The sequence below is a fragment of the Cladophialophora yegresii genome, assembly GCF_000585515.1.
Source record: "Cladophialophora yegresii CBS 114405 chromosome Unknown aczIN-supercont1.2, whole genome shotgun sequence".
In the NCBI taxonomy this organism is placed as follows: Eukaryota; Fungi; Ascomycota; class Eurotiomycetes; order Chaetothyriales; family Herpotrichiellaceae; genus Cladophialophora; species Cladophialophora yegresii.
Window position 1 is genome coordinate 1,816,382 of NW_006913046.1, and position 25,143 is coordinate 1,841,524.

The following is a 25,143-nucleotide window of genomic DNA, read 5'->3' on the forward strand; positions in this document are numbered from 1 at the left end:
CCCAAATGTGAACACAAACCTTTTATCGACGACATCTGTAAGCCCAATAAAGGCATGCGGGCCACAGTCAAGACCTGGCTGAAGAGTCAAGAGAAGGCGAAAGCCGAGGGGCAGGACAAAGCGGATACCGCTCAACCAAACACGGATAAACCGAAGGTGAATGGCAATGGTCAAGCAGATATGACCGCCAGTGCCGCAGCTGTGACAGAAGACCAGCCGCTGGTCGATGCAGTTGAGACAGAAGGGACGCCAGCCGCCGACTTGCACCCTTCCATCGAGGTGAGTTGCATCCGTCCCCTACTTTTCGTCTACAATCTCTAACTTGTCCTCTCAGGAACCTGATCACGAATTAGTCGATAACGACGACGACATTGAATTTCAGGTAGAACTCGATGACGACCATCAGCAATTTCCCGCCCAAGGACCGAAGAGCGCGGAAGAAACTCCCCAGCCTCAATCTACGAAATCCTTCGAGAACCTACAGTCGCAGTCACAAGACGTGCTCAATAACAACAGCTTTGATGGGATGAGTGGCGTGGACTTCTCAAACAATATCGGTGGCTTCAATAACAACATGGACGCCCCCCAGATGCAGCAGGTGATGCAGATGATGCAGGCCAACATGCAGAACGGCATGCCTTTTAACCCCATGATGAGTAAGTCTGAACGTGCAATCACAATATGATAGTTCTCATGCTAACTGAATCCGACTGCAGTGACCATGATGTCTAATATGAACCAAATGTCTGGCATGCTCGGCGGGTTTGGCGGTCCCAATGGAGGCATGAACATGAATGGAATGAATGGCATGAACATGGGCATGAACTTCGATCCCACCCAAGGGATGTATGGCTGGAACGGCCAGAGCAACAATATGTGGCAGAATAATAATGCAAATGCATTCCCGAATGGCATGGGCAATAACCTTGGTTCCAATTATGGGTTCAACATGGGCCCCAATGGCAACTTTCAGCAGAACTACGCAGGTGGTGATTTCCCAAACGCTTACCACAACGGCCGTGGCTACGGCAGGGGCCGTGCTCGCGGTCGTGGCGGCTTTGGAAGAGGTCGTGGTAACTTCAATCAGTACTCGCAGTATCAACAACAACAACAACAACAACAAGGCTATCAAAATGGCACGGGTCCCAGGCAATTCGATAATCGCAACACGCAGTCTCACATGATGCACAATGACCGCGTCGCGACGACCGCCTACCAAGAGGGCGAAGACAATCGTGATGTGGTCGACGAGAGTCATGAAGATGATGAGTTTGCCCCTGGTGGTCAAGAGGAGGTCCAAGAAGCCCTCGGTGAAGACTATCAGAAGTCAACTGTCGCTGAGGATACTGCTACTCCTGAGGTCGCTATCGCTGCAGATGCTAATGGAACCGGTGAAGCGGAGCCTGTGCGGCCAGCTGATGCCCAGAACATTGATAAAGTGACCGAAGCTGCCATTAAGAACGAGCCTGAGTTCGTCGAGCAAGGGCCTCCTGAGCCTGTCCCTTCGGCTGCGCCGGAGAAACCAATACCAGAGGCTTACAATGAGGATCTTCAGGGTTCAATGGCACCACCGTCAGCGCCGCTGGGTCCATCGGCTCAGTATGGTGATTATGGGTTTCGTTCCCGAGGACATGGTAGATTCTCGTCGCGCGGTCGTGGTTCACTGTCCATGTCAAATGGTCATGTTGCTTCACAAGTAATGCCCTTTTCACCTTCCTCGCCACCCACGGAGCCCAAGGGGGTCGGTGTCGTTGGTGCGCCAACGGGTCCTAGAGCGATGCGTGAACAGCCTGCACCGGCGGCGCCTACGAGACCAATCTCTCGCTCCGCGGCGACAGGGTTTCAAATCATGGGCAGGGCATCTATGACTGCGTCCTCGCAATCAGAATCACGGGATGTTGACAGAGCTCATAGCAAATCACCCGACAGAGAGAGCAGAGATCGCTCGAGGCGGCCGTACGAAGAGGAGAAACACCGCAGTTCGAGGCGTGATACCGAGGCGCAAGACGAGAGGGACCATCGCGATCAGGATAAGCGATCCAGGAGGTCGTCAAAACGAGACAGCTACGATGACTACGAGCGGGATGACCAGGAATCTTCTTATCCTCAATCTGAGTCGGCAGATTACAAGTCTTCGTCCCGCCGCAGTCGAAATGATAAGGAAAGACAGTCCAAGCATTCCTCCCGCTCACGACGGCATCACGACGAAGATGCCAGCGGCGACTACGATATGGACGATTACGAAGACTCCACCCGATCAAGTCGAGACGCGTACGGCGAAAGCAGAAGCAAACACCGAAGCACCAAATCGTCCAAGTACGAGGTCCGAGAGCGAGAGCGTGACAGGGAGCGTGATCGCGACCGCGACCGCGACCGGGACCGGGACCGGGATCGAGAAAAGGCCCGAGACAGAGACCGCGACAAGGAGCGAGATCGCGAAGACAGACATCGAGACCGTGACCGTGATCGCGATCACCGAAAACGCTCCCGCCATGACCGCCACCGCGAGGACAACGGCGACGACCACGACTACGATTACGAGCAACAAGAAGAAACCGTCGAAGAGTCCGAGTCCCGGCACCGCTCCCGCCGGCACAAGAAAGACCACCATCGCGACACGTCGGAGCATAACGGCACACCTCTGGCGAACGGCCGTTCTCAATCTCACCGCTCTAGCGCGAACGCGACACCGGCGCCTGCTGCACCCTCTCAATCGTCCGCAGCAGCATCCAGGCTCGCCGAGGAAAAAGACATGTATACCATCGAACGTGAGAAGTTGTCCCGCGAACGCATGCTCAAGGAACAGCAACGACGGGCGAAGCAAGCCGGAGGGACTCCCAGTTCCGGAAGTACCAGTACGAATCTCGGCAGAAGAATGTCGCATAAATACGAGGACGACTTGGAACGGCATTTGGTCGAAGGCGAGATGCAGAGACATGGGAGTGGCAGGACGTGGCGGTAGAAGATTCGCAACGAGCCGGCCGCAAGACATAAATGTGAATGTTTGCATCGATGGTCTGGTCTGGTCTGGTCCGAATGGGCGGAGAGATTTGGGCAAGGCAAGGCATGCTGATCGACCCTGGTGCTTGATGCTTGATGCTTTGATGCCTCGCGATAGTGGATGTACTGGGCAGCTAAGCATCCTCACCTCGCGCACTCACCCTGTGCCATCGGGTAGACGCCTGAGATTCCCGCGTCCCAAAATCCAAGGACACACGACTTTACTTGGAAGTCAGCTCGGTAGGTTCAGGCTGTCTATTGTTCGTGGACGGGGGCCACGAAATACTCCGTACAGCGGACAGATTAGTCGATCAATCAATCAATCAATCTACGAATCAATCATCTCTGCTGTCCCTGGTTTCCCTGGTGTCTCCGTCGTGTCGTGAGTCAATCAATGTACATTCCGACCGGCTTCCACTCTACACAGTGGCAGCACTGCGGTACTTTGGTAGGTACTGTACTAATCGCGGAGGCATCAGTAGTGGCGCTGGTATGTAGCCTCGCAGTCGATTTCCCCGGCTCTGCTGTCTCGATCGTTGTTTTTTTTTTGGATTACTGTGCACGTTCCGACCAGCTTACATTCTACACACTTCCAGTACTGTAGTCCCAACTCCGGAAGTATCGGTAGGTAGAATCGATAGCCTCGCTTCAAAGTGATGTGTGTGCACGCGTGAGTGAGGCCGGCCGACATGATGGGACTTACACGGAATGGAACGACAAGGGGAGCGTGCAGGGGCAGCAGATATGATCCTCTACTCCGTTCCGGCACATACTGTTCCTTTCCTTCAGCGCACCATGTTGTATGGACTGCTACTCTCCTCAGCACAACAAAATCGATCGGGCATGTAGTACACCATGAGCTGGGTCCGCTTCTTTGCACTTCTTCCGTATCGTTCGTTACACCGGAAGTTACCCACGTACCCAGGAAGGTACTGTAGTCCATTCAATCAATCAATCAATCAATCAATCAATCACCCAGTCGTAAACCAGGCAGGGCTGGTGTCAAACTATCGTCTGTATCCAGAGCCGTTGAGAACGTCAGAGGTGATGTGATGACTTCCGCAGAGTAATATTGCAATTGTAATCATGACGCGATTCCGTGTCCTTTACCACATCCACTACACGGTACCTGCGCCGGTTCCAGGAGATTCCGCAACCTCCACACCTTTCCAGATTCCCAGAACATTGGCACGGAACACCCGGTATAGTCTTTCACCAGGGCACGATCTTGACCTTTTCGATCACCTCCTTGGGCAGCTCCTCCTTCTTGATCAGGCCCATCTGGATACAATCCCCCCAGAAGAACATGGCGCGTTCTTGCGCATAGGCGAGGTAGTCGAACTCCTCGGTGCCTTCTTGCTCTTGAGTGTCCGAGGGATCATCAGCAGCGCTGGGCTCAATTTCAGGCTGGCTAAGAGGGAGGCCATCAAGTCCAGGTTTGTCGTCCTCGCCGTCGATGGTGATTGCGTGTTCGAGAGCAGTTTCGACACCACGGTCTCCTTCCCGATGTGCCGCCTCTTGTGCGCTCCCTTCGGGCCGATCCCAACGGCTCGCCAGCTGCAGTTCTTTTTCTTCTTCCGTGAGAGGGTCCGACATGGGTAGGGGCCGTTGCCCGCTCTTGTAACCGTGGTCGGCGACCATTTTCTTGACCTTGTCCACGACCCTCTTCTCCCCAGTAGACACCTTGTCGGCGAGACCCTTTCTACCTTCATTCATCGCGTGGCCTACTTTCGTCGCCATCTTCTCTTTCTCTTCCATCGCGTCCAGCTCGGGCACTTTCGCCTGCACGATCCCCCAGGCAACCCACATGGCCGAGTTCGCTAATCTCCATACTCTGGCTTGCTGCAATAGTCGCTGGATCTCCTCCTCTTGAGCCTTCTCTCGCTCCGACTCTTCTTTGTCGTAGTCGAAAACCGCGCCAGCTCCACCTACGTAGCCGGTTGATGACCCGCCCGCACCACTGGGAGTCCTCGCATCGAGCATGAAATCGCTGATGTTCGTCTTTTCCCTAGCTTCCATCTTGGGCGTCGCACTCGCCGATGGGTTGAATTGTGGACGGTGCATGACGTAGCTCCTCACGAACCGGTATTGTTCCTGCTCGGTAGGATATCTCCTTGTGTCGCATACGAATGACTTATCCGGGGTGTTGTGGTAGTTGTAGCACCACTCGGTGAAGTGGTTTGCAAATTCTAGTCCAGCCAAATTCTGAGCTGCGTATTCAAAATCAATGACCACAAGTTGTTTGTGGTGATTCGAGGGTTGCAAGAGCGGGGAGGTCCCAGAGGGTTGAAGCCGCATGAGATTGCCGTACTGGGTGTCGTTGTGTGCAAAGACAAGCTGTTTACGGATTCCATCAGGGCCGCCGCTCTCTGTGATGAGTCTTTTTCGGTACGCGTCGTAGGTGCGTCGGAAGACGGGCCACTCCACACCACAGATGTGTCCCCTCCGCACGTAACGGGGATTGACTAAAAAGTTGCGTCTTGAGGTGCCAGCTGCAAGTTCCTCCTCTGCTTGATGGATTTGCGCGTCGAGCCACGTAATCACCTTCCCGCATCGATCGACCCATTTGTCCCAATTCACAAAGGTGGCCGGTCCAGAGGCGAGTTCGGACTCGAGCAGTTCAATCCCGTCGTGGAGTTCGCGCATACGCTTAGCGATCTGTTTCGATGTCTCCGGGATTCGCAGGTCTTCAGCCGTCAGAGTCTTCGCTTGCAGGAACTCTTCGAAGCGACCGTTATCGAATGAACCCAGGAGACGAGGGCCAATTCGTTTCCGAGCCAGGCGGCGGAGAATATTGAGCTCAGCGTCACGATCTATCAGATGCTCAACTTGTGGGCCGTAGATGCGCAGAAGTAGCGATGAAGGACGCCTTTTCGAGACGGTACCAGCTGGCGCGGAAGAAGGATCAGACTGCTTGGACCTGTCGAGCTCGGGCAAATCCTTAGGGGGGTGAACGACGTAGACAGCATTGGTGAGAGCCCCGCTCAATCTGGCTACGTCGAGTTCGGCAGCGCGTTCAAGAGGAATGCGGCGCCAACCCTTGATTTTGAGTGTGTGCGTTAATCTCAAGATGTCTTGCTTGAAAGTAACCCAGTGGTCGTACTCCTTCCTCTTGGCCTTGTCAGTGGCGTCGCTATCGGTGGCTCCACCTGTGAAAGCCATCGTCTTGGTGTTGTCTAGCTTTGCTTCGACGTTGGGGACTAATATGTCCTCGCCAAAGAACTCTGTATCCGACGATTGAGCAGGCACCGAGCGAGCCTGCTTGAACTTCGACGCTATCGAGCCTCTTCTCAAACCGGCGGTCGAGGTCTTTCTCAGAAGTCTGGAGGCGTCACCACTGAAACCCTGTAGAATACTCTCTAGCTTTGCCAAGGAGAGGTCTCCTTCCTGGTCGGGCGCAGTGTCGTACGTCTTCGTCTCACCGGGCTGGATTTCGGGAGTCTGGAGGTGCTGATCACGGTGATGGCTATGTCGGTGACGGCCCCATTTGTGCCTTTTTGACTTCTCCTCCTGGAGCCATTCGGCGACTTGAGAAAGGACGCCTCGCAGATCTGGAGTCTTGCTTTCTGCGGGCGTCGTACCTGGGGTAATGCTCCCTCCACCTGCCATCGACGATGGCCGGGTAGCAGTATCGTCGTCTAGACTGAAATACGACATGGCCTTGGTGAGCGGAGCTCCAGGTGAGGAAGTGTAAGAATGGGTCTGGTTCACCGCTGGTCTGCCGGTCAACTTCTTGCCTGAAATACTGGCACGGTGAATTCTGGGGCTATGGGAGCCAGTGGACGTGAGAGAGTAGCCGAACCCTGGATTCTTATCGTCTGCCGGGGCTTTGGCATTTGACTCGGGGATATGTTCTGGCTCGTCGAAGATGGTCACACCTGTGTTATAAGAACATGTCAGATTGTGTTCTTGTTCTTTCAATGTGTAATGCTTAGCAGATGATGCATAAAAAGCAAACATCGGCCCCATGTGTTCGTGCCGCTTCCTCACGTGCGAGGCCACAGAGAGCCACTCGTTTGTTCGATTGAAACCTGTTGTCCTCTTCAGGATCAACGGCGACAAAAGGAAATGTGTCGCGTGACCAGTAATCGTACTGGAAGCCAGGTGATGGAGACGGCAGTCGCGCACGTGCTCGAAATCTCTTAACAGTTTGGTGGCCGCCTGCTCAGCCTAGCTCTCCTTCCTCCAGTAGGAAAGCAGCAAAGAGCGGTGGCACAACAGGCCCTCGTGCAGCAAAACGCAAAGATAATGTGGGCAAAGAAGTAACACAATGCCTCAGAATCGGTCAGAGAGCTGATTTCCGGCAGCAAATGCAATGCGGCATAGCATGCAGTGACACTTGCTGTGTTGCAGACAAGGGATGAACGGGGTATCCGTACCTTTCTGCGGCCCTGCACGGGGCGAGTCAACGTCCCGAAGACTGGGAGTGGGATACGAAGGCGCCATGGTGAAAGCATGCACCGTGCCACTGAGGCTCTGAAGGTAGAAAGTAGATTGTGGCAATATGGCATGAAGTTGATATAATGCATTGGAAGTTGTCTTTGCGAGGGAACGATGTCGCCTGGAGCAGAAGTAAATGGATGGTAAAGGGAGAGTGAATTGAAGCACCCGAGGCACCCAAAATGACCTCACAAGCCACTGTGAGGACCGCCACTTCCAAGGTTCGTGTGGCGTCACGAAATCGCCCAATTAGGTGCCTACCAAGCACGCCGATCAGACACGTGTGTTGCAGCCTCGCTTTCCGACTCTCAGCCTGTTACACGCTTCATGAGACTGTGAGACTGCAATACTGCCTCAGCGTGTCATGTGGATATCTGCAGTCTACAGACATTGTCAAACCCAACCTTGGCCCTGTGGATGCCGTTCCCGTTTCGTCGCTATACCGTTGCTATGCATGGATATCGTTACAATGCCAAAAAAGTCCCTCCACGTTATAATCAACATTGCGAAGTGCCATCTCAAGGTTGCTGTGCTCACACTCCTTCACCGGCCTAAACTCTTCTGATGCGGTCGGTCATGTAACCTCGTCACGAGCGACCCGTCGGCTGGACTCCGACTCCGACTCGTACTACCTTGTTTTGAGGGCCCGCGCATCTCTTCCGGATCTTCTACAAGATCAGACAGTCCAAAGGCACTGTGCTCCACATCATAGTTGTGCATTAGTCCTGCGCTTTCAGCGCTGGCGTGCCGACCCTCGCCCCTCAATATCCCGCCCGGGCTGAACGTGAGGCTGCTACTCCGCCGGTGCGGATCGAGGCTCCTCCTGGCTTGCATACTCCTCCGTGTTTGAAAGGTCGCCAACGGATCCGTGGGAATCCCATCTTCTTCTGGGATTTTGCCGTTGAGTAATCGATGCCCGTCGGGGTCACCCCGCGAGAGATTGAGTAGGTAAACTCCCGAGAAGATGACCAGAAACCCGCAGAGCAGGGATATCGTGTTGACCGCATCCGTCGTGTTGAACCCCGAGAACAGGATAAACGACGCGCATAATGTGGCTGTCGTGAAAGTCACGTAGTACAGTGGATTCACGATCGAGGTGGAAAACTGGCTGAGGGCCTTGTTGAAGTAATTCATCTGGGTGAGAATACACACGATCGTGACAATCATGAAGACATAGGTCGAGGGGTGGGTGAATTGGTTGTTGCCCGCAAACGTCAGCTTCACCGCGATGCCGAACGCCTTGACTGACATGACCGATACCGAGCCGACGGTAGAGCAAATCGAGATGTAGATGAGAGGATTCTTCTTGCCGTATACCGGCGCCACTTTGTATATCATCACAGTCGAGAAGACGATCGCGGCTAAGCAATAGATAATGAACGCTGCCACACAAGTTAGCTGCACAATTCTTTCTCACTAGCCGGACGGCACGACGCTGGCGGATGTGGTATTGTGGTCTCCATACCTGGTTTGATCGCGTACGCCAGGATCTGATCGACTGTCTCGATCTCCTTGTCCGGCGGCGCATGAAGCACAATGATCACGCTGCCCAGCAAACATATAGCGCAGCCCAGCTTCCCCAACACTCCCAGCTCTTCCTCCAGGAAGTATGCGCCCAGCACCGCCCCGATCAGCACGCTGAGCGCGCCTAACGGAGTGACCAGAATCGCAGGGGCAAAAGCGTATGCGGCGAAGTTGGCGATCTCGCCCACCACCAGTGAGGATATGCCAGCCCACCACAGCGGTGTTTTCAGGTATGCGAATCCATCTCCTTCGAAGCCATGCTTGTCCGCGGCGTCGTTAAGGCCCTTCTTCGTGATCACAAAACTGGTTCCGATGGCCAACGTCGATATTATCGCCAACGTCAGGCCGATATATTTATCCTCGAGCATGTTGAACACCATATGCGAGCCATTGTCGTTCTGTGTGGCCGCAGGAGCAGGGTCGCCCATGTTGTTTTACTCTTCGCTCGCCCTCTGGTCGTCGACCCGCCGGATCGTGACAGCCGCACCCCCAATGCGCAACGATGACAGCCGTTGGCGAGCAAGGGAAGCTGGTGTGTCTCTGTACAAGGAGTGGTCCCAAAGCACGGGCGGCGATTAACTGCGCATTTAGGCGTGTGCGGGCGTGATGTATTCTCGCTTCAAGCTCTGCTCAGCTAAAACGTGGCCGGACTCCGAGGCTTGGGTTTCTAGGTAAGGCGAGGGGCTATCGCAGAAAGGATCGGATCGGTGGGTCGCAGGCTAAACGAGAGACTATCCCACGAAGGGAATGATTCTGCAGAAAGAACAGCCGCTGATCGATGAAGCTCAGAGGGCCGGGTAGGTGTTGGACGAAGGAGAGTGAAAAGTGGAAAGGAATCGAGTCTGTCGCCGACGTTGCAGAATTCAAGATGCCAGATGCCAGACGCCAGGTTGTGCCAGGGGCTCGGGCTGCACACGCGCACGCACACGCACACGCACACGGCCACACACGGCCACCACAATCAGCTCGCATGTCCATGTCTTGTCTTGTCGCAGACCCTTGAAACTCTTTTGGTCACTGCCACGCGTCGATAAATCCACCGAAGAGCCTCCACCGGCGCACTGCGCCTCCCTCTCAGCTCACTTTGTGCCAACGTCGATGCGCCTTTCCGTACCCCGTAGCCACCTCCCCTCTATCATGTACAGGTACAGTGCTGCTACGTTAGGTACACAATCCCCCTTTCCTCGTCACCACCCAGCGGAACAAAGCGCCCAGATCTCACACCAGTGCGCCACCTCAGCAGCCTCAAACTTCCTCATTGAAGCTTGGTTCACCTGAGCTATTTTCAAGGGAGCGTGAATTGGTCGCGACGTGCTTGAGCTTGTCACTCAACTCCATTCTCGAACAGCAACCGGATAGATTGATACTGCACAAGGTCGAGTCCTGGAATCGACATTTTGACTGAGATGCTTCCTTTCGCGTTCACTGGGTACTCATCAACACCTCCGTCGATTGCAAAATCACCGGCAGTGAGGAAGAGGGCTGCCTCTTCCCTCTGTTCTAAGCATCCGTCTATTCTGCAAACGTAGACACCCGACCACCGCCCCCGCAATAGAACGTATCAGTCTCCGTTCAAGGCTGCCACCCCGGTCCGCAGAAAGAGCGCGGCATCCGCCTAAGATGTACAAGCATCGCCGATTTCATCGAGCCATCCTCAACTGGAGGAGGGAGAGTCCTCGTCTGTCTAGCACCGCCCACAACGTCGTCTATCCAGCTATTCGCACAAACGCCGCGTAGTCGATTGGTTGGAGAGAAATGTGAGACCCGGCACCTCACCAAGGGCGCTGTAATGCTAAAACAAACACCTAAGCACATTAACTTTTGAATAACCAAGCCAGTCTATGATTTTTTTGAGCAGATCTCGTTGTCTTGTTGGAGATCAGTCGGTCTGTAGAGATCATGGGCGATCCCCGAGAGACGATCTCGGAGAACTCTTTTCCAGGCACCATGGGTGTGGAGCCAGGCTTCGACTGTCAATCGCCGTCTGATAGCCCGCCGTGGCTGATTTGCGGCCGTCTCGAGTCATTAGTGATGTAAAACATGCCAAATAAAGGTCGATCTCGTGGATGAGGGGTCATGCTGCTTGCGGCCGTCGAATGGTCATCGTCGTCTCCATCGTATTATTATGATGGGTACTGATCTCGTCGCTCACATCATTGACAGATCTCCTGAGAGGCCAGCTCCCATGTTTCCGGAATGTTGACCTGCAACCATGCCAGGCATATTTAGTGATGGACTCTTGTTCGCATTTATTTGGAGGTCTGGGTTGCACGGCGGCGAGTGCGTCTTGTGATACTTGAGCCCGTTGAGGTTCTTGTACCGCTTCTGGCAGACGTCGCACTTGTACGGCTTCTCCTTCTCCATACCCATGGTACCAGGATATGGGGCTTGGGTGTCAGGGTCGACAATGGAAAAAGTGCCGTCTCCGTTCTCGTGGAGGCGCTGGTTGTTGTGTCCGTGCTAGCTCTTTGTTAGTCATATACACAGAAATCTTCTCGTGACCACTTACTGTTTTGTGATATTTCAAGCCGTTCTGGTTCTTGTAAGCCTTCTCACAGCCAATCACCGGGCATCGGAACGGCTTAGGCTCTTCATGGGGGAGAATGTTTGTCGTAGTGTCGGGCAACCCGGCAGCCACTTGCCGCTCACGAATCGTCCGGGCAATGTCGCTGTTCGCCGCGTACTGCCCGGTTCCGAGCCGGTTCTGAATCTGCTGCTGTGTTGTTTGTGCTTGGCTGATGCCTTGGTTAGCCGTGGAGAAGAGTCGCTTGGACGGCTCGTCTATGCAGAGATCGATCATGTCATTGTTCATGCCGAAACCATAACCACCCATACCATTGGGAAGCCCATTGTACAGAGCTATGTTCTGCATTGACATGTCATCCATCCCATCCATCATCCCGTCAGCCATCTCACCGGGCGTGCCGGGGGCTGAGGAATCCGGGGTACCCCGATACCCAGTTTGGAGGTCTTGGAACTGCTGCATGGGGTTCGCCATCAATGTGGAGGAAGTGTTGCCCTGAAATCGAGCAGCATTTCGCCCCGTAGCTACGGGCGTGTTGGGAGTGGATTGTCGATAAGCTTGGTGTCCCTGCATCATGCTGGTGTTGAGTTGGGGTATTTGGGGCTGTTGCGAGGGAGCGGCAAAGGAGGTCTGAGGAGAGGCTTGGGCATTCTGAGTATAGAGATTCGGGGGCGGAGTTGTCTCATCAGCGCCGTCAATATCATCCATCTCCATGTCTTCGACAGTGTCCATATCTGGGATCGTCTGCAATGTGCTGGAGAAGCCTGTTGAGGATCTGTGCACGTTCTGGGGAGCGGGCTGCTGCATACCGAACGGCCGACCTGGAGCGTTCTGCGATTGCTGTTGTTGACTCCGCTGCTGCGCCTCTTGTTGCACTTGAGCTGCAGTCGTCGCAGCAATAGCGGCTCGGCTATCAGGAACGGTGTGTTGAGCAGCATGGGGCTGCACCGGATCCTTCTGGGCGTGGGCTTCTTCATAGTGCTGTAATAGATCGTGTAGGGTGGGTAAGGTGAGGCCACAGCACGAGAAATCTTTCATAAAATTGGCCTCAAGCTTTGGGAGGTAGGAGGAGGAGTGGAATGAAGGTGAATTGAAGGTAAAAGGTGACGTGCCGGACATGACCATGCTATTCATCCATCAGTTCCATCGTTTTGGAAACACTAGGTGAGGGTCAACTTACTCATCCCGGATCCAGCTCCCTACTGAGATCCCTCCCCAGCTCATGCCCGCGTTGAGACTCTGCGCCAAACTCTCACGCCGCGCCCTGTCGTCAGGCCTTCCCTTCATCGAAATCGGCCGAGCGCCGTGTTCGAAGTTGGAAAAATCGCTCGACGAGTTCGACGGCATTTGGGGTATGGGGCGGTTCAAGGCCGTGTCTGGTGTGGCGTTCGCCATCATGCGCTTCTCTTCACTGTCACTTCTCTGCAATGCCGAAGTCAAGTTGGAAGGTTGATTTCCGCGTGGCGATGTCGATGTTTGTCTCACGGAGATGTCGAAAGGTCTGGCTACGCTCGCCATTCCCTGCCGCGGTGGCGAGACACCAAATGTTGGAAAGGTGTTGTCGTCGAAGTCAGGCGCCAGTAGTGAGGTGTCGGTGTCCAAGCAGAGTCGTGTAGTCGTGCGTCCTACGTCGATGGGTTTCTTGAACCACGGCAGAAGGTCTTTCTCAGTCTTCCTGCTGAAGGACGGGCCGTTGCCGACGGGTGTCACGGGAGTGGTATCTCGAGAAGTGAATTGCGACCGATCACTCGGAGACGGCGAGTGATTCAGTGGCGGCGGGCTGTCTTCGAGGTCTAACATAGACTTCTGAGATACTATTTCGATGGTGATATCGAGTGAGGAGACCGAGCGAGGTGGTCGTCGTCTGAAGGTGAGGATCGAGGCGGGAATGGGCGGTGACGTTAGACGTGACCAGGTCGGCTTCGGAGTACCCGACTGCGAAGGTCCGGCGAGAAGCGAGGCTGCAGATGGAGATGTAGTTGTGTACAAATGAGCGACAGCACAGTGGAGATGCTGGCTTAAATGGCTGGCACTCGCAGGTAGGACAGTCTACAAGATGATTGTTTGGGACTCTGTGATTGTGACGTGAGGGAGAAGAGTATGGACAAGTTGAAAGTGACGAGAAGGTCGTTGCTAAGGTACAGTACGGGTTCGTGTACGGGCATAGTGCCATGCAAGTCCAGTCGAGTCGGTACGAGAACGACCAGTGGCTCCCCTCGAGAATGAATGGGCACTCTCGGCTTCCACATCCTTGCCTCCCAGGCTCCTCCTCATCAGGAGCACCACGTCAAAGTTACCACCCGCATCCACAGCTGCAACGCCGGGGCCTGTGCTTGGCCCGATTCCCGGTGGCCCCTCGGCAGTGGGACTCCTCGTTCTCGTCGCTCTCGACGCCGGACTAATGGCTATTCTCGAAGGTCACGACAACTGCTGCATACGTCGGTGTAGATCTGTGTGCGACAGCGGATTAACTCACCGAGACGAACGTATTGGTGCTGAGGATCTGCCTACACTCTAAGGAAGTTGAGGCTAGTTGCGAGACTATGGTTAATGCGGGATCCCTCGCGTCAATCACCCTTTCCTCGATTCCTTGACTCCATGACAACGAGTCAAATCCGGTGCCGCTTCAAGATGCCGGAAAGTTCAAGAAGATCTCATCCCCGAAAATCAGGCTCAATAGTTAGTGTCAGTCAGGCTCACGATTATTGTCTGCCGATGGCCACCTTGATTCTGCCAGCCTCGTGGAAGATGCAGACGACCAGGAATATTGATCAATGATTAGCAACCCGGGCCAGGAGAGTACTGTGTATGCCGCCGTCGCTTAGCTTACCGCTCGTCTATTCAGTCTCCCTGTGTGACTCGTAACATCAGTTTTGCTGGCCGGAGAGTTGGGGGTAGGAGCACTGGGCAGGCTGAGGCCGGCTCATGACCGCATCCTCTGCAGTCATAATTGGCGACCATTCAACAACCTCGTCAACGTCGTCCAAAGTTCTAGACGCAGCTGTTTGTACACTGCTGAGCCACTGATTCCAGTCCGAGGGCGTCTCACGTTTGCCCGGGCGTCTGTAGTAAGACTGGATTCGGAAATTTCTGGCCGTGCTGCTCTCGTAACAACAACACGAAGACCATCAGAGAGGACCCGGACAGTACCGATTCTCGTGAGGTGCAAATGTAACTTTCCCACGCTTTGCCTCATGAGGGTTCCCGACCTGGTAGCTTGAACCATAAGTCGCAGGTGGGTGGGTCGCCTGGAGCGCCCATCGGCCGCCTGTGGCATGGCGCCTCGAGGTGTGTGCCACTGGTGGCCTCTAAACGATCCTTGTCAAGCCCGTTGTCCTAGTCCTGCTGAAGTGGGTAGGGCCCCACAGCCTCTACTGGCGCCGGTTGTCGGTCAAGTCGCGGCTTGGTAACTGGGTGGTAAGGAGTTTCGAGCGACGCATCTGCGACTTGGATTTCCGGCGCAAGGGTGTGAAGCCTCACGGTCCGGTACCTGAGCATTCATTTCTTGACAAAGCCTACTTACTGTAGAACACCGTTCGTTCCGGTCGGCCTGAGTCCCGGCTTATAAGATGCAATGGAAGGTACTTTGATAGTCTTGATGAGGGTAGTGGTGCTTGCCGAAGGCGATTTCGTGGTGTCGCAGGGACATCCATGTGGCTTCTCGAAGCCCTGGGTGGTGGACACCAGGATGCAACAGCGCGTCGGTTGTCTGACCACGCCCACTTCGGCGTTCCTCGATCCAACAGTCTCGCATCCCTCAATTACGGGAGATGAGAAATGATCGGGAAGAACTTCTACTCGAATCGGAAATACGGCTGCTGCTTGCTCTCTTGCATAATAAGCTGTGAATGGTGGTTAAAGTGTACTCGTAATGGTTTCTGATGCAATGTAAACAGTGAAATCGTCTTTGCTGATCTCATAATGCAGGCAAAAACACATGGCCCGGCTATATCAACCGTTCAGCTTCCGGCAATAATTGGTTGGTCACTGTTGAATTGCTTAAGAGCACCAACGCGATAGTTCTTAGTGCACAAGACCATCCCTAGCATTGTTGAAGAATGATCGCGAGCTGTTCCTCCTGTCGAGTGTCTCATCGAACCGAGGCCGATCGACTGTCAGATGAATTTCATGCCCTCTCGAGCCTCTGTTTGCGATCTTGCTTGTTGGCGTGGCTTTGGTCGATATGCATCTGGCACCGCTAGACGACGCTCTGCACGGCGTACCTGTGATAGGTTCTTCACTTCCAAGGTAGGCTATTCAGGAACATCTTTAAGACAGTTCCTCCCCATTTTTACGGCGCCAGGGATTTGCTCACTGTGAAGTGCCTGAATTGGAGCATCGAGGATCGTTTCCATGAGCTTGGTTGGTTTCCCAAGACCACCAAGTGGGATGCAGCTCGCCTGCATATCAATCCCACGCTATGATCCAATCGTGCGCAAAAATGGAGTAGGGCACCATATTGAGCATCGTACAGCAGACCATGAGTGGATGTGATGGATTTATCGAGTCTGAATCTCGTAGGATCAAAGAGTGTGCGTTTCACTTGCCTTCTCGACCATTTACTTACGATCTGGGAGCTATCTCTCGTCTCGGCAGCCTCAATGCGTCAATGAGTACGGAGTAAAGGAACTCTTGGGTCTCGTTCAAAAGGCGGTTACCAATGCCACGTGGATTACCACCCACGTCAGTGGGACAACCCCCCTGCAACACCTGTCACGAGTACACAAGGCTACATCGGCTCTGCCACAATAGAAAGGCTTCAAAGCACAGGCATTTACACATAATGGGTCTCTACTGGTGCCGAGGTTCGTGCTTGTTTGACAGCGGCCTGGCGAGGAGCCGACGGGATGAGGGATTTCAGGACAGCCTTGCGTTGCCTGGTGGGCCAGCGTCTCGTACGAAGTCACTGCCCGAGGGGCAACTTTGAACTTTGGGGTCGTTGCTCGCCGAAGCCTTGTTCAACTGGCGCCTCGGAGATAGTCCGCTCGACAGAAAAGCTTTCACTATGCCCACTGAGTCGAATGTAGAGGAAGCGCCCCTAGTGATCTGAGTCCACACGTGGACCGGGACGCCACTGTCATGTACATCGTACGCTGGTAACTGCAAGGGACTCACACGCTACGAAGAGCTCACGTACTTTTAGACGCTCCTGAGAGTCTCCTCTCTTCAAGACTTCATCTGTCCAATAGAAATCCTCCTGGTCCATGAACCAACAGGATGGCAGTTGCTGACAATTCGAGTGTTCAGGGACAGAATCCAGGAACAAGCTGGATATTCATGCCTCATTAGTGGTCGAGGGCGCCAGTCGCTGGTGAGCCCTTCGCAGGCACAATTTCAAGTGCTGCCGTCCCACTCAAGGCGACTTCGAACTACTGCAATGCAACAAAAGGAATAGTGCATTGGCTTTTGCATCACTGATTCGTCCATATGTCCTCGTACGAGCACCCTGAGAAGGGTTTGCCGGGCCCATCAGCGTGAGAAGTTCGGATGATATGGTCCGAGCCTCTGCCATTTGGGTGGGTCATTATGTGCCAAGGCCTCCTGGAAGCCGTGGAAGGCACCAGGAGGTGTCGAACACATGGAACGCATGGAAGCCGGAGAAGGTCAGCTGCCTCTTGCATTTCCCATGCTGTCCTGCTGTGGCGGGCAGCCTGGAATGTCAGCAAGTGGAGGCTTCGGGCTTTGACTCGATTAACTGCTCCCATTCGCTTGCCACTGGCCACTGTGAGACACATTTGATTGATCCCCTCATCTGGTGGCGTACAGAGACAAGTGAGTGACATTTCAACTTTGAAGGGCCACGGTACACCGACACTCTATTGAGACACAAGCCCCGGAAACAAGCCAAACTTCGGCTGACATGTCCTAGACGAGCCAACAACCTTGCCGGCGATCCCATCGACCGGCCCAGGCATCACATTCTGGATGTCGTTGTCCTCATGAGGTTGACGTGCATGACCACAGGCTTGAAATCCCAAGACTGCTCTTCCTAAGCCTGCACAACGACCGGGCGCTACTACCTCAACACAGAAACCTTGAGGGCGTCTTTGCTAACGTACAAGGCAACACAACAACTCCTGCTTCCTCTAAGCATGTCCCGTGGCGTCTTCCCTTTACTGTCTCCTTCATGTCCTTCTTATACCCGTTCAACAACGATCACATGTCGCCACCACCCTTCCATCTCGTTCTTCGCTCCTGCCAGAAGACTTCAACATGCCAACCAGACAAGTGAGACACTGCTGCGACAAACTACGCCTGGCTATCTCCTTTCGCTTAAGACTTCAGCATGAGCATATCCCCTTCATTTTCGCCGGTCGAATTCGCAGAAAAGCTCTCTCTTGGGGCTGAGGATGCCTCGGCCTGGTCGATCGGTGATGGGGGTAGAGCAAAGCTGGCTGCCGTGAAGCCCAGCTCCTGGTGACAATGAGGGCAGCTTGACGTCAAAGATTGCCGGTAACGGATGTACCTCTGGAGGCCTTTCAAGGCCATATAGCCATGCATGGCACTTGGGCAGGGATTAGCAATGGTGCATGCGTCATCTGACTGTCCGCTGTGTTCGTTGCTCTCGAAGAGGGTAGACTTACAAGGCGACCAGAGTTCCGATCGATGCATAGGCCATCAGCAATACCGGCATCCGACGCCAACCACCATCTCGGTCGGCAGTCTCGATGGTGGTGCACACGTATAGAGCCAAGAAAGCAAGAACACCGACGCCGTCGGTTCCCCAGACAAGCAGCGAAGGGCTTTGCTTGTGGACATCGTCGTCCGTCAACGTCGGACGCTTTGGCCTAGCTTCGGACAGGAGGACTAGCATATTGAAGATGATGGAAACACCAAGAATCGATCCGGTGACCATGAACAGAGGCCGCATACTAGCAAAGCTGAGAGCCAAAGCGACTCCGTTGTTCAGGAGAAGCAGGAGACGGAGTGTGGTCTCGAGGTCCCACGACCCCGTGGGCTTGCTGAAGGAAACCATGATGCGGCAGGAAATCTTTGAGGTAAAGGCAGATAACGTGCGCGGTCGAAGAATGATTGGAAGGACAGAGCAAAAGGTAGGGTGTATTGACAAGTCGGGGGCATTTAATGCTGTGGTTGTGCCTTAGATGACTTGGACAGCCATATTTGGTGAGGTGCGAACGAGGCTGTGTAGGGAGGATGAAACGCGGTTGCCTGTCCAATATCTGGAGTTGAGTGGAGAACCCATACATGTTGTTTTGATTACTGGCCCCAAACGCAATGCTTTAGCCTATATGAACGTGAAGCAACCTGTTTTAAATGATCCGGTCATAATCCTTCGTGTCAGTCAGCCCGGCCGCGATCCAATGACGATAGGTCGTTTACCGGCCATCGAAAATGGTATGGCATTGGGAGGTGTGTTGTGACGCAGTAGCACGCTAAAACTTTATAGAGACATGTGCGTGCCATATACGAGTACGAGTACTCCGTACACTGTCAAGCATTAAGATCGAGTCTCAGATCCTTCGTAGCCAGCCAACATCCTGGAGCGACCTCCATTCGTGAATCGGTCGCGACGAACGGTTGACGCGCTGACGCTTCCATTACGACCCCACGCGTTTGAGTCGTGTGGTCGCAGAGGAAAGTAGAGACTTAGCCCAGTATCACTGTCGTATCTGCCCATTTCGGCATACGCAAGAACATGTACATAAGTACTCGTAGTTGAATCTTGGAGTATGTACTCCGTAGTCTAGGTACTTACGGAGGAGCTTGTGCTTGCCTTGTAACTGGAATCCAGCGCCTAAAAGCAGCCTGGCTAACCTCGGCCGAATGTCTTCGGCTTGGCGAAACCTCAAGATACAGTATGACCCCACAAACCCACTGCACGTCACCAATTTTTGCCGTGGCACACCACCTAGGTGGCACATATTACGCGCTGTTCTTGACATCGTGCTTGGACATGCTGAGTCGTTGTGATCTCGGCAAACCCTTGACGACAGAAGAGCGCTCCGCACGAAGAGAACAGTAGAAAGTTCTTAGCGATGGATGAAAATTCAGTTGGCCTGCCTCCTCAATCTGAGGTCGACATGACTTCGTATGGTGCCCCTGCCGGCATCGCTCTGCCAAAACCAGCAGATGCCCCGTCACCATCAGCTAAGCGCAAAGTTGGCGAGCTCGATGATTCAGCGGAAAATAACGGCAGCAAGCGAAGAAAGGGCACAGCGCCGGTCAAAGAAGAGTTCTTGGTCACGTCCGATGACCTGATCGAGTCGAGACCCGCCCGTGCTGAAGCCGATGACGATGCCGCAGAAGCGTTTCATCATCAAGACAGACAGCCGAAAAGCCAGAACAGCAAAAGCAAAAGCAAACGCCGTGAGAAGAAGTCAGGTCAAAACAAGGCTCGTGACTTTGGCACTTCGAGGGACGAGGTAGGCTTGTGTTCCACCCGTGTTCACAGACCCGAGCTCTTACCCGATTCATGCCCGTTTGGGGACAGCTGTCGCTTCGAGCACGACTTACGGAAATACCTGAGCCAATACAAGCGGGAAGACCTGTCTACATTCAACGGCGTTTGTCCTGTTTGGGAGGTCAAGGGAAGATGTCCGGCCGGGTGGAAATGTCGCTTCGTTGGTTCGCACTCTAAAGAAGTCGAGCACGGCGATGGTCGGAAGGAATTGGTCCTGGTGCATAATGCCGACCAAATGGCGAAGTATGCTCAGACTTCGTCCGAGGAGGAAGAGGTGGGCGTGGCGAACATCCTAACGCCTCAGCAGAGGATTCAGCTCACCAAGAGGGCGGTGCCGACACCTAGATCAGATGACTTTCTCAGCTGGCTCGACGAGCGAGCTCAGAATCCAGCGGACCAAGGTCGAAAACGTCGACATGAAAAGGCCCCGCACAAGCCCGAATCTCTACGAAATTCTTCCTCTCCCGAAATGGAAGCTATTGAAGATGAAAGGAATGGAGCCACTGCGCAAGATTCAAGAGCTGCGTTCAGGGAAGCTCCTCTACGGCCATCAGAGAAGCGTCGCTTATACTTTGGCGCGGAGACGCCAATCCTAGCTCCACTGACGACACAAGGCAATCTACCGTATCGACGCCTGTGCACTTCGCTTGGGGCGACGTTCACTTACTCCGAGATGGCAATGTCACTTCCTCTTCTCCAGGGTCGTAAATCGGAATGGGCTCTCATGAAAGCCCATGAGTCGGATGTCCAACCGCCAACCTTTACGATGAAACGCCAGGAAAACATTGTCTTTGACTACGACCAAAAGAAAGATCTCTGCTTTGGTGCCCAAATTGCCGCAAATAAGCCTTGGTTGGCAGTCAAAGCAACGGAAGTCCTTACGACTCTCTTACCAAAGAGTTTGCGGGTCGTTGACCTCAATGTCGGTTGCCCTATCGATCTGGTCTACAGGGATGGTGCCGGCTCGGCTTTGATGGACTCGCCACCCAAGCTCGAAAAGATGCTACGTGGAATGAACGTGGTGTCGGATGAGACACCCGTCACAGTAAAGATCCGCACTGGGACAAAGGATAAGCAGCCAACCGCTCAGAAACTCGTTGATCGGCTCGTCCTTGGCAGTGGAAATGGTGAGTCTTGTGGTGTCGCTGCAATCACGCTCCACGGACGGACGAGACAACAGAGATACACCCGTTCCGCAGACTGGGAGTACATCATGGAAACGGCTTCATTGATCAAGGAGCTCAACGCGAAGGCCGATGCCGTCGCCGACACTGTCCATGAGCCCGAGGAGCGGGATCAGCCCAACGGGCACAAGGGCTCCAGGAACGGGAAGGTCTTCTTTGTCGGAAATGGCGATGTCTTTTCTCATGAGCATTACTACGACCATATCCAGCACGCTGGGGTAGATGGAGTGATGGCAGCGCGCGGAGCGCTCATCAAGCCGTGGCTGTTTGAGGAGATTGCAGCAGGGCAATATCTAGACAAGTCGTCTTCAGAGCGGCTACAGATCGTTGAGCGTTTCGTCAGATACGGTCTGGAGGCGTGGGGTAGTGATGAAATGGGTGTAGGACAGACCCGGCGGTTCTTGCTGGAGTGGCTCAGCTTTGCCTGTCGATATGTGCCGATTGGCCTCCTGGAGTATCTGCCGCCCAATATTCAGGATCGACCACCACGGTTCCGGGGCCGGGATGAGCTCGAGACATTGATGGCGAGCGACAACTACAAGGACTGGATCAAGATCAGGTAAGGACAAGAACTACAGATTCTCGAACCGCCAGCTGACCCCGATGGCAGTGAGATGTTCCTAGGACCAGCGCACAGAGACTTTCGATTCGAGCCCAAGCACAAGTCCAATAGCTACGAGATCCAGGCCGAGGGGTGAAAAGGTAGTAGAGTGAATGACAGCAGCAGTAACAATGAACGAGCCCGGGACTCGTCGGCCAGCCGCTCAATGCAGATTTGCCGCCCGCCCTGAACATAAGAACTGGGCTGGTCAAGTTCGAATCAAAGCGTCAGGGACACCTGCCTGGTGCCTCAGCTAGCCCCAGCAGCTGCAGTGTATTCCCAAGACGTCCGTTCGTCTGCTTCCCCAGGCTGCCAAGCACGTCGACTCGAGGCAAGTCTTACATAACCCGTAAGACGCCCCATAAGCATCCGCATGCGAGATACGCCGTACATACGAAGTACGTACGAGGCACACGATGCGGCGGCCAAGGATCAATCCTCAGAACAGCCTTATGGGTCATTGCTTCCCCACTTCGGCCTCGTGCCGCTCGTAAACAGTAAAGGGATTCGACCATGTTATTGTGGAAGGTCAAACATCCCATGAAGACCGACGGCTATTGCGAGGCTGTTTCGGTGTAGTGCTTACCTTGGCATAGCCTTTCCGTGAAGAGCCCTAAACCGTTCTCCTTCCTGGTGGAGGAGGATGTCCTGTTCGTACTCCTATGAGCAGCTTCACTCTATACGGGCGACTTTTCTTGCCTTGGACGTCGCTTGGCGCCTCCATGCTTTAAAATCGCAGACTCGACAAACTCAAGGAGCGCCGTACTTTGCTGGTATGCTTTCGCTTTACTAATCCCCTCTTTACACCAGCTCCTGTCCCTCTGCTCAGGCACTGTCATCCGAGGCAGCATCAAAGTCGAGCTCAAGCGTTCAGGGGCTGAGGCATGATGTCGCAGGCCGGAACAATCTCGAGCCTCGCGTCCCTACCAACACCTCTAGCACCCGCTCCTGATGGCGACGTCTTCACCAACGATCAATGGGACATCCTGTTCTCGATTGTCGAGGTGTTCATACCCTCAATCCCCATCTCGGAAACCGAAGCGGCCGTTGCTGAGCTGAAGCCGTACCTACCAGAGGACGCCTCGGAGGAGGTGGCGAGAGCATATCTCTCCGAAGATGCGACCAAGAGCGACGTCTTCAGAGACGCCGTCGTCCGCAAATTCAAGCTCCATGTCCCACCTTCAGATGTACAGGGCCTGGCTTTCGTCCTTTCCCTGTTCAATACGAGACTGGGCTCCTATCTACTTACCGGCTACACGACGCCGCTACACACGCAAGACCTCGAAACTCGCACCACGATCGTCTGCCAGTGGTCGCGCGCGCGACTGCCTCTTCTTCGCGCCATTTACAGGTCGCTGAGTGGACTGGCTAGACAGGTCTGGCTCGCCACATCGACCAGTCTACCAAGGCTGCTCGACTTCCCGGCCATTCCCAAACACATTGAGCGCAACCCGAGCTACGAGTTCAAGTTCCCTGACTTTACGTCTCCGTCAACGTCCACGACACTGTCCGCCGATGTGGTGATTGTGGGCTCCGGATGTGGTGCCGGGGTGGTGGCTTCTCACCTCTCCCGTGCCGGGTTGAAATGTATGGTTCTTGAGAAATCCTACCACTTCCCCTCGACGCATTTCCCCATGTCCCATGGCGACTCGGGCGAGCACCTCCTGGAGAACGGCGGCATGATGCTCTCAGACGACGCGTCGATGGGTATCCTTGCAGGGAGCACCTTTGGCGGCGGCGGCACGGTCAACTGGTCAGCTTCCCTGCAGCCTCCCTACGCTGTCCGCCACGAATGGGCATCCGAAGGTCTGCCACATTTTCTTGGGCCAGAGTATCAAGATTGTCTGGACACCATCTGCGAGCGCATGGGTGTCGCCAAGTCCACGGACCCAGAAGGCCTAGGGAAGATCGAGCACAACTTTGCCAACCAGACGCTCCTGGAAGGCTCACGCCGGCTCGGCTTGGACGTCCGGATCGTGCCCCAGAACGCAGGCGGCTCCGAACGGCATTTCTGCGGCTACTGCACGCACGGCTGCGCAGGGACGACCAAGCAAGGTCCCGCGAACTGCTGGTTCCCCGACGCGGCGGCCCACGGCGCTCAATTCATCGAAGGCTGCTGGGCCGAGGAAGTCACCTTTACAGACCACCAACAACCTGACGCCACCGCCAAACGGAGAGCTACCGGCGTGAAAGCGACATGGACGTCCCGCGACCGCGCAACCACGCGGCAACTGACCATCTCGGCGAAACGCGTCATCATCTCCGCAGGGACGCTGCAATCGCCACTCGTCCTCCTGCGCAGCGGGCTCAAGAACCCGCACATCGGCGCGCACCTGCACCTCCACCCGACCAACACCGTGTGGGCGACGTGGCCGCACCGGACCAACCCATGGGAGGGCTCTATCCTGACCGTGGCAATGACGGGCCTCGACAACCTCGACGGCCACCACCACGGCGTCAAAGTCGAAGTCATCTGCTCGACTCCCGGGCTGGGCCTGATGACGGTGCCGTTCCGGGCGCACAAGTCGCTTGTGGCCGCCGCCGCCGCCACATCCCCGCTCGCCAGCGCCGTCGAGTACCGCGTCAACGCAGCCAAACACGCCTTCTCGACTGGCTTCGTCTGCATCGCCCGTGACGCGGATACGGGCCGCGTGTACTTGGACCCAAAGGACGCGGCGCGCCGAAGGCCACGCATCGCGTACACGCCCTCGCAGCGCGACTCCCGCTCCATCCTCGAAGGGATGATAGCGGGCCTACGCATCGCGTTCACGATGGGCGCCGTCGAATTGGAGCCCAACCACCCCGAGGCCACGCGGTGGGTGCGGCCGAGCCACAGCCACGCGGACGCCGACGCCAGCACCACCAAGAAGACAGCGCACGACGACGACGACCAGACGAGCTTCGACGCTTGGATCGCCGAGCTGCAACGGCTGGGGTTCACGGCCCCGGACCCGTGCACCGCGGGGAGTGCCCACCAGATGGGCTCGTGTCGGATGAGCGGCTCGGCTGGCACGGGCGTGGTCGACGCGCAAGGCAGGGTCTGGGGCACCGAGGGACTGTACGTCGCGGATGCGAGTGTGTTTCCTAGTGCTAGTGGGGTGAATCCTATGGTCAGCACGATGGGCGTTGCCGAGTGGATTGCTAGGGGGATAGTCCGGGAGTTGAGCGAAGGGCATTAACAACAGTAAGTAAGAAGGGCATTGACCTGCTAGAGACAGAAATAAAAGTACAGTATGTACCAGTAGCGTACACGGTAGAGTAGAATTGCATGGAGTCAATAGTAGCTGTACCGGACACGATAGACTAGATTGGCATAGAGCCAGCGTAGCAGATCGGATCATGTCATTCGTTGCATTGCATCGCATCACATCTCGTCGTCATGTCATTTCATTTAGGCTGAGCCTATGTATGTGTGCCAGCCGCCTTGGTAGGTACATACGTCGCCTTC

The 25,143-nt window shown here is 54.8% G+C and overlaps 7 protein-coding genes across 7 annotated transcripts; 3 read left to right on the top strand and 4 right to left on the bottom strand.

Moving 5' to 3' along the window:
* Window positions 1-54: 54 nt before the first annotated feature.
* On the top strand, window positions 55-2,962 carry A1O7_02573 (uncharacterized protein; the record flags this gene model as incomplete). The annotated part of the gene is made up of 3 exons (XM_007756604.1): window positions 55-279; window positions 335-656; window positions 717-2,962. 3 exons carry the CDS (start codon window positions 55-57, stop codon window positions 2,960-2,962), a joined length of 2,793 nt encoding a protein of 930 aa, XP_007754794.1.
* A 1,250-nt stretch (window positions 2,963-4,212) lies between these two features.
* Window positions 4,213-6,969, bottom strand: A1O7_02574 (uncharacterized protein; the record flags this gene model as incomplete). The annotated part of the gene is made up of 1 exon (XM_007756605.1): window positions 4,213-6,969. One exon carries the CDS (start codon window positions 6,967-6,969, stop codon window positions 4,213-4,215), a length of 2,757 nt encoding a protein of 918 aa, XP_007754795.1.
* Window positions 6,970-7,983: 1,014 nt separating this feature from the next.
* A1O7_02575 (uncharacterized protein) lies at window positions 7,984-9,392 on the bottom strand (the record flags this gene model as incomplete). Its single annotated transcript, XM_007756606.1, has 2 exons — window positions 7,984-8,822; window positions 8,906-9,392. 2 exons carry the CDS (start codon window positions 9,390-9,392, stop codon window positions 7,984-7,986), a joined length of 1,326 nt encoding a protein of 441 aa, XP_007754796.1.
* Window positions 9,393-11,112: 1,720 nt separating this feature from the next.
* On the bottom strand, window positions 11,113-13,288 carry A1O7_02576 (uncharacterized protein; the record flags this gene model as incomplete). The annotated part of the gene is made up of 3 exons (XM_007756607.1): window positions 11,113-11,424; window positions 11,474-12,614; window positions 12,669-13,288. 3 exons carry the CDS (start codon window positions 13,286-13,288, stop codon window positions 11,113-11,115), a joined length of 2,073 nt encoding a protein of 690 aa, XP_007754797.1.
* Window positions 13,289-18,068: 4,780 nt separating this feature from the next.
* On the bottom strand, window positions 18,069-18,464 carry A1O7_02577 (uncharacterized protein; the record flags this gene model as incomplete). The annotated part of the gene is made up of 1 exon (XM_007756608.1): window positions 18,069-18,464. The coding sequence occupies one exon, from the start codon at window positions 18,462-18,464 to the stop codon at window positions 18,069-18,071; it is 396 nt and encodes a 131-aa protein (XP_007754798.1).
* A 1,021-nt stretch (window positions 18,465-19,485) lies between these two features.
* On the top strand, window positions 19,486-21,792 carry A1O7_02578 (tRNA-dihydrouridine synthase 3; the record flags this gene model as incomplete). The annotated part of the gene is made up of 2 exons (XM_007756609.1): window positions 19,486-21,653; window positions 21,705-21,792. 2 exons carry the CDS (start codon window positions 19,486-19,488, stop codon window positions 21,790-21,792), a joined length of 2,256 nt encoding a protein of 751 aa, XP_007754799.1.
* A 790-nt stretch (window positions 21,793-22,582) lies between these two features.
* A1O7_02579 (uncharacterized protein) lies at window positions 22,583-24,874 on the top strand (the record flags this gene model as incomplete). The annotated part of the gene is made up of 1 exon (XM_007756610.1): window positions 22,583-24,874. The coding sequence occupies one exon, from the start codon at window positions 22,583-22,585 to the stop codon at window positions 24,872-24,874; it is 2,292 nt and encodes a 763-aa protein (XP_007754800.1).
* Window positions 24,875-25,143: the final 269 nt, after the last annotated feature.